The sequence below is a fragment of the Sphaeramia orbicularis genome, chromosome 19 (genome assembly GCF_902148855.1).
Source record: "Sphaeramia orbicularis chromosome 19, fSphaOr1.1, whole genome shotgun sequence".
Classification (NCBI taxonomy): Eukaryota; Metazoa; Chordata; class Actinopteri; order Kurtiformes; family Apogonidae; genus Sphaeramia; species Sphaeramia orbicularis.
The window spans coordinates 15350816-15359915 of NC_043975.1; the positions used below are offsets into that span (position 1 = coordinate 15350816).

A 9100-nucleotide genomic window follows, 5' to 3' on the forward strand; every position below is an offset into this window, starting at 1 on the left:
AGAGATTACAGCAGTGGTTCTCAACCTTTTTTGGCTCCTGACCCCATTTTAACGTCACAAATTTCTGGCGACCCCAGACATTCAAAACAGAGACTTTTTTTTTTTTTTTTTGCTAAAATGTATTGTTTTTGATCATTTAATAGTTTGCTTTACTATGTTGCAAATAAACATTAATTTTAGATGACATTTAGTCTATATAATGTATGTTATTATGGACGGAGGCAGAAAAGCCAGGTGTAGATTACTGCACAGAGTGAGAATTTGATTTTCCTTGGTCAGGATATGTACAGTCAGTCCAGCTTAGATTTACAAGGCTGACAATTAATACTGAACAAACAATAACTTAAACTATGAATTATGAAAGAGCTGCAGCATCTGAAACTGACCACAACGAATATTTGAAAGATAAACAGAACCACAGTGCTTCAGTTTCAGCTTCAGAGTTTGTCATGTCTTTCATATATTGTGATTGTCTCTCTTGACTCACCATATATTTTTTATTAGTAAGTTTTTATTTTTAACAATTACTAGAAATTTCAGGTGACCCTATTTGAATTCCAGACAACCCCACGTGGGATCCTGACCCCAAGGTTGAAAAACACTGGATTAAAGACATATGCAATAACCTGGAGTTCGCCCACCACAACATCGTCACACTACAAAAATCAAACCAGGACTTATAAACAACCATCAAAACCCTCGACAAACAAATTCACGTGTTTATTTCACACATTATGGCACAGAAATGGAAACTCAAATTCAGATTTCTGTCATTTAACATCACCATTCAAACACTTCCATTTGAACTCAGTTCATTATTAGCATCTGATACTGTGGTCTGAAGCTTTGGGCCTAAGAGTCTGCTTTAGAACAGCTCTATATGTAAGTGCCATGAGGGAACTGTTGTTACGATGTGACGCTATATAAATAAATTCGATTTGATTTGATACATTTAAATATAAGACCAGGCCTCTGCTGTCAATCCCACTCCCACTCAATCAGGCAAAGACACTTGGTTCATCTTTTCAAAAGGTCAGATGAACATATTCCTGAAAGCCAACAGGTAATGTGACCACTCAAACAGGAGCAGAGTTCACACCAAAATCTGGTCAGTAACAGGAAGGAGTAGGGGAAAAGGAGAAGGCCAAGAGGAGTAAAGAAAAACATATAGGACAGTACACAAACTTAGACTCAAATTTTATATATTTTCAACATAATCGAAATAAAATGACACCACAGTTTTCTGCTTCAGAAATTAAAAAATTCTGCCACATATTTGTTTTTTCTCTTTAATATAGCACTTCTATGCATATTCTTTACTTTTTTAAAAAATGTCATATTAAAGTTAAAGAGATAAACAAATATTTAACACACTTTGTCTGATCAGGAGGATCATCTTAACCGTGTACAAGAATCAAAGAACACAAACACGTCCATCTTCATTAATGGACTCCATCAAGGTCATCAGAACTCTGTAACACACGTCTGACTGACTTTGTTTATATGTTTGTAACATAGGGAGAACATCGGCTCACAGCCAGTTTTAATTTCACCACACCCTATCAACTGTTGGCAAAATAAAAACAGCAGCTAGAAAGTGATAACAAGCAGCACAGTGTTAAGTTTCAGTCACTGATAAATAATGATGTGACTGAAAGAAAGACAAATGTGCAGCATTCTTATTAAAAATTATAAAATGATAAAACATTATTTAAAAAAAAAATACAGTGTTACAGATGAATATCCTTTTCATCTGTAGTAATTTATCTTTGGTCCTGGATTTCCATGTTCTTTCAAAGCAAGGTAAGATGTACTGAGCAATCAGACTTTGTGGGTGGTCATCCAAAGAGTTACATGATGTCGATTTCTCGGTTTCTCCGTCTGCAGAGGAGACAGAGGACACTTAGAAACTTAGAGATAAGAAGCAATCAGCATGAGAAACAATCGACCAACTAGAGACAGACAACCAAAGACAATTAACTGAAAACTAAACTGAAAACTTAAATTAACTGATCTTTACCATCTTATCTGTAGACAAATTATATCATTTGATAAAATCTACCATTAGGTAAATGATCATTTTGTGAGACAAGTGAAAGTTTCAGGTGGTGAAACATATGAGGTCCATTTACAACAGCTCTACAGTCTGTCATGTAGACAAATCATGGACAAAAAATTTATTATTTTATCTCGTTTCTTCTTTATATCATCAAAAATGCTCCAAAAACTAAATATGTCTCATCTTTCCCATCCAAAATCAGCAGTCAATAAGGTTGTGACATCTCAAAACACTTTTTTGGCCATAACAAGTTACCGCCAACATTTGTGTGAAAACGTTTTTCTCACTGTTTTCTGTGAAGTGTGTGAGAGTTGGGTCATGTGTGTTTGACCACAACAGCATCTGATGTAGTGGAATAACACACCTGTAACATAGGACAATGGCGATGATGGCCCAACACAATACGCTAATGAGGGAAAGTATGATCAAGAGTAAAACATTCACTGTGGATGACAGAAAAACATGAAATCATTTTGTTAAAGCTTCCTTTGTCCAAACTTTGACTTTAAACTGTGTCTACAGTACTAACATTTGTCAGGATGTAGCTCTACTCTCTGTTTCATGGTGTCTCCTTTCACATAGAAGGTGCAGATGTATGTTCCTCTGTCTCTTTCTGTGGGATATTTAATGGTCAGACTGAGGTCTCCAGTTGTCAGCAGGTCTTTATCCATCTCTGTGTGAGCCCATGAGGTGTGTGTTCTAAGGTCATCTCTCTTATTCTGATACACACGGACCACTTGGACCAACATCTTTACAGGGTCAAGGAGAGTCCACTCCACTCTGGTGTCTTCAGGCAGATGAGGTGATGTTTTACAGGGCAGCCTGACAGACTCCACCTGCTTCGTTGCCTCCATCACCTTCTGATCATCTGGAAGAAGAACAGCCCATAATATCCAGCAGCCCAGGGTCAAAATTTCAGTCACTAAACCATCACAGACTTTTGTTGATATTAACTGGTAAATCATAGAATGTGAAAGGCTGTAAGGCCCTAAAGTTACAAAAAAATGTCAACACTATTTGGAATTATTATATGATGTTACCATGACAACATCAAAACACATTTACATCACTGGCACTTTATTAAAATACAAGGGTAATGGTAGTTTACTTGTTTTTATCATAAAAAGTATCATGAATTAAAAATGAAAATGTGGTGGTATTAGTTTACAGTACTACATTTTTTTTTCATAGGCTACATTTTAAGATTGTTGTTTGTTGTTTCATTGTTCAGTATGTAATGTTAAAATTCCAATAATTTAATTTAATATCATTGTGACTGCCTCTGCTCCAGATGCTCTCTATTCACAGTATATTTTATTTCCATACAGTTGCTTCTTTTGATGGTTCTTATATTTTATTGTCATTTTATTTTTTATTGATATTTTAATCCTGTACAGCACTTTGTGCCACATAAATTAAATATTTGACATATTTCATTTTAACTGAGCATAGGACTTCCCTTGGTAAACCTCTGTTTATTATTACAACACTCAGAACTGTGGGTAATTTCCTTGAAAAACATCAAACTAGACAATGAGAGATTTGAGACCCACACCCTTTTAGATTATACAGTGGTGGAAGAAAGGTTTTGTTCACCCCATGCATTTGTGATATATTACATTAAGAATCACTCTTGTCATTGAAATCTGCTCAGTATTGTTCCGTTCTCCAAACCTGCATGCTCCCTTCTGCACATGCTCAGTTCCATCAAGGTCAAAACTGAATGTTTCTGCAGGTAATGAAACACATCCAGGACATGACATGTTGAAACTGTCAAGAATTTATTTTTGTTAGTTTTATCTTAACAGTCAAAAATAATCATTTGCATTTGTGTCTGTCTGATGCAGCCAAACCTTTTGAAACACAAAAAGATTTTTTCACAAATATTTCATAATAATATTTGAGATGTGTAAAATTTTAAGGGTATCCAAAAGGTTTTCCACTACTGTACTGTATGTATTGTACTAATTCTACTATGCTGTGAATACACTAAAGGAGCACAGGATATGAACAATGAGTGTGAATATCAAATCTAAGATTGTTTTGTTAAAAGCTGAAGTCTGAAATGGCTATTAAATATGACATATTCATAAATTCAATGAAAATATGCTCGATTTTGGAATGAGTTACTCATCAGGAGTGCGTGTGTGTGTGTGTGTGTGTGTGTGTGTGTGTGTGTGTGAGAGAGAGAGAGAGAGAGAGAGAGAGAGAGAGAGAGAGAGAGCGCGAGTGTGTTTTCAAAGCAATAGCTGCTTTACATTCAGAGAAAATTGAAAATGGATCAAAAAGTGTTTTATCTCCAATGGTGAAGAATTGTTTGTATCTCCATCAGCTCACCTTTGACCTGCAGCTGTATTTCTGTTAATCTCAGCTCTTCATATCCCACCCAGATGGTGCAGGTGTAGTTGCCACTGTCTGATATTTGAGGTGTTTTCAGAGTGAGGCTTAAGTCTCCAGAGTCAAGAGCATTAGTTTTCATCGATGTGCGTCCTTTGTAATGTTCATTCTGCTCTTTAAGATCATCACCATCATCGTTAAGTTGATGGATGATTTTGGGATTGAGATCATTGCGAATCCAAGATACTATGGGGTCTTCAGGCATCAGAGTAAAATAGTTATAAAACTGACAGGGCAGCAGGGTGGACGGCTCCCCCTCATACGCCTGCACCAGAACAGCCAGTGCATGCTGGGAAACTGAGGACACAGAGGCAGAAACATACTGTAAATTGGTTTTTGCAGTGTGTTTTTCCTCACTGTGTTCATGTATGGGGTTCTATAAAGTTAGAAATGAGTTCGATGAGGAGATGAACAACTCCCAGCACAATACACACTCCAGATCTAAGAAATTTTACACATAATCAAAATTAAACAAAGGTACAGTTTTCTGTTTTAAAAATAAAAAGACATATCTATGATTTATCATGTGGTTTATTTCAGTTAAACATAATGTTGAAGTTAAACAAAGAATTTAATATAGACATGTGACCTGATCAGGAAGCTTATCTTACCGTGTAAGAGGAGCAGAAAAATCACAAACACCTTCATCTTATTTCACAAGCGGCAAAAAGTACAACAAAGCTCCATAAGAGTTTTTCACATTGAATTATATTCCACTTTTGAAATGCCGAGAGGACGTTGGTTCACAGGCAATTTTAATTTCACCACATCTCATCGACCACTGACCAAATAAAAATCTGTACCGGAATGTGATAAGAGGCAGAGCAGCTTTCACTTCCATCCACTGACAAATGGTCATGTGACTGTAGTGACAGACAGATGCTTTTTTAAATTCTTTTACCAAAAATAGTAGAAATAGAAACTTTTCTGTCAACAGCAAATTGGTTTAAATCTAATACACTAGTGTTACTCAAAATAACTCCAAAATGAAGGCGTTTAATTCCTTTGAGCGTACTACATTCATTCTGTGGGTGAACTTTAAACCTTCTTGGCAGAGGGACACAAACAATAGTTAATAATTAGTAAGAAACATTTAACTGGTACGATTTTTATTGAAGACAAAGGCTGATCTATAAATCTGCTGTTATAAATTCAGAACAGATTTATTCAGGAACTATTGTTTGAATCATTGACAGAGTTACAACAAATATGCCAACATTAGCTGTAAGTGCTAATTTTGTAAATTGGGACAAGGTTATGGTCACTGTTATGGCATCAAGATGAGGTCAGATAACATTGTAAAGGTACATGAAGTATTGTAAACCAAAACTATGTATGTCTTTTTAAAATTCACCTATAAAATTTATTTTGCTCCTACAAACTTTTTTTTTTTGCTTTTACAAAATGCTTTCTGCATTTACAAAACTTTGTCTGCATTTACAAAACTTTTCTGCAGTTCCAAAACATTGTGGCCTCTTTTTGACTTGGGGGCGTGGCTAGATTAAAGGCGTGTCCTGACCAGGTCCAGGCAGGAAGCAATATTAGTGGTGATGGACAGACATCGCCTCATTCACAACAATGGAACGATTGCGAAGTACCACCGTAATGTGTCTGTTTCACCTTAAAGGTATTCCAGTATTCGTTCGCGATCATAGTTTTATGCAGTGAAGGGTGATTACTACTGAATAACAAAAATAATTGGTTGGCCCTGTTACAGGCACATTATGGTGGCACTTCATGATCGCCTCAGCCCATTGTAGCAAATGAGGCGATGTCTGTCCATCACCACTAATATTGCTTCCTGTATGGACCAGGTCTGGACACGCCTTTAATCTAAACATGCCGCCACGTCAAAAAGTGGCCAGAATGTTTTGTAACTGCAGAAAAGTTTTGTAAATGCAGAAAGCATTTTGTAAAAGCAAAAAACAGGTTTGTAGGAGCAAAATAAACTTCAATAAAACTTCACTTGCACTTAATATACTTCACATACATTTACTGGGTTATCTGGCCTCATCTTGACACCATACACTGTAGCTTGGAGTTATTTAATCCTTTAAGACCTAGAGGTATTTCTGTGGCAACTTCTGAATGATTTTTTCTTCATTTTATCAAATACAAATAGCACCACAATAAAATGCCGTATGTTTGGTTTCAAAACAATTGACGTAGTGCCTGCTGAGAAAAAACAACTAAATGTTCATTGTAAATTTTGCTTCCCCACCCTGTACACTGTAGCTTGAAGTTATTTAGTCCTTTAAGACCTAGAGGTATTTCTGTGGCAACTTCTGAATGATTTTTTCTTCATTTTATCAAATACATATAGATAGATGTATAGATGATGATAAAGATGATGATATATAGATGATATATAGATGGTGATATAGATGATGATAGATGTACAGTCTGGTTTATTTATGAGATAACATGAAATACTGCAATCACAAGTGTGTGAAAAATGCACTGCAGTACAAAAGAGTAGCCACACTTCTGAAAACAGCCATCATTTTTGTCACCTACACATACAGCAAGGAATAATGATCGCTAATTCACTAGCCATTTTGTTCATTCATGTTCCCTTTTTTAAATTAATGACATCAAATTTGTGTTTATTTCACACATTATGGCACAGAAATGGAAACTCAAATTCAGATTTCTGTCATTTAACATCACCATCCAAACACTTCCATTTGAACTCAGTTCATTATTAGCATCTGATACTGTGGTCTGAAGCTTTGGGCCGAAGAGTCTGCTTTAGAACAGCTCTATATGTAAGTGTCATGAGAGAACTGTTGTTATGATGTGACGCTACATAAATAAATTTGATTTGATCCATTTGAATATAAGACCAGGCCTCTGCTGTCAATCCCACTCCCACTCAATCAGGCAAAGACACTTGGTTCATCTTTTCAAAAGGTCAGATGAACATATTCCTGAAAGCCAACAGGTAATGTGACCACTCAAACAGGAGCAGAGTTCACACCAAAATCTAGTGACAGGAAGAGGTAGGGGAAAAGGAGAAGGCAGAGAGGAGTAAAGAAAAACATATAGGACAGTACACAAACTTAGACTCAAATTTGACATATTTTCAACATAATCGAAATAAAATGACACCACAGTTTTCTTCTTCAGAAAGAAAAATTCTGCCACGTATTTGTGTGTTTTTTCTCTTTAATATAGCGCCTCAATGCATATTCTTTACTTTTTTAAAAATGTCATATTAAAGTTAAAGAGATAAACAAAGATTAAACACACTTTATCTGATCAGGAGGATCATCTTACCGTGTACAAGTATCAGAAAAACCACAAACACCACCATCTTCATTAATGGACTCCATCATGCTCATCAGAACTCTTCGGACTGACTTTGTATGTTTGTAACATAGGGAGAACAATGGCTCACAGCCAGTTGTAATTTCACCACATCCTATCAACTGTTAGCAAAATAAAAACAGCTGCTATAAAGTGATAACAAGCAGCACAGCGTTAAGTTTCAGTCACTGACAAATAATGATGTGACTGACAGAAAGACAAATGTGCAACATTTTTATAAAAAATTATGAAATGATAAAAAAAAATATTTAAAAAAAAAATGTTGTTGTTCCAGATGAATTGCCTTTTCATCTGCAGTAATTTATCTTTGGTCCCAGATTTCCATGTTCTTTCAAACAAAGTAAGATGTACAGCGCAATCAGACTTCGGGAGTGGTCATCCGAAGAGTTTCATGATGTCGATTCCTCGAATTCAGACTTACATTACCCCGTATGATGAAACTGAGAACACAGAGGAGATAGAAAGCTATCAGCATGAGATATAGAAGCAATCGACCAACTACAAACAGACAACCAAAGACAATTAACTGAAAACTTAAGTGAAAACTTAAATTAACTGATCTTTACCATCTTATCTGTAGACAAATTATATCATTTGATAAAATCTACCATTAGGTAAATGATCATTTTGTGAGACAAGTGAAAGTTTCAGGTGCTGAGACATGTGAGGTCCATTTACAACAGCTCTACAGTCTGTCATGTAGACAAATCATGGACAAAAAATTTATTATTATTTTATCTCATTTCTTCTTTATATCATCAAAAATGCACCAAAAACTAAACATGTCTCATCTTTCCCATCCAAAATCAGAGGTCAATAAGGATGTGACATCTCAAAACACTTTTTTTGGCCATAACAAGTTACCGCCAACATATGTGTGAAAACTTTTTTCTTTCTGTTTTCTGTGAAGTGTGTGAGAGTTGGGTCATGTGTGTTTGACCACAACAGCATCTGATGTAGAGGAATAACACACCCGCAACAGAGGGCATAGATGAAGATGATGGCCACACACAGTCCGCCAATGAGGGGAAGTATGACCGAGGAAAAAACATTCACTGTGGATGACAGAAAAGCATGAAATCATTTTGTTAAAGCTTCCCTTGTCCAAACTTTGACTTTAAACTGTGTCTACAGTACTAACATTTGTCAGGATGTAGCTCTACTCCTTGTTTCATGGTGTCTCCTTTCACATAGAAGGTGCAGATGTATGTTCCTCTGTCTCTGTCTGTGGGATATTTAATGGTCAGACTGAGGTCTCCAGTTGTCAGCAGGTCTGTATCCACCTCTATGTGAGCCCATGAGGTGTGTGTTCTA

The 9100-nt window shown here is 36.0% G+C and overlaps 1 protein-coding gene across 1 annotated transcript in view; it reads right to left on the reverse strand.

The window, feature by feature from the left end:
• LOC115439629 (uncharacterized) overlaps window positions 1-8037 on the reverse strand; it is a 31783-nt gene extending 23746 nt beyond the window's left edge. The window contains exons 1-2 of the mRNA XM_030163481.1: window positions 7736-8037; window positions 4397-4753 (exon numbers count right to left, since the gene is read on the reverse strand). Of these exons, the coding sequence (XP_030019341.1) occupies window positions 4397-4753; window positions 7736-7778 (400 nt within the window). The 5' untranslated portion in view covers window positions 7779-8037. The remainder of the gene's footprint in view (window positions 1-4396; window positions 4754-7735) is intronic.
• Window positions 8038-9100: the final 1063 nt, after the last annotated feature.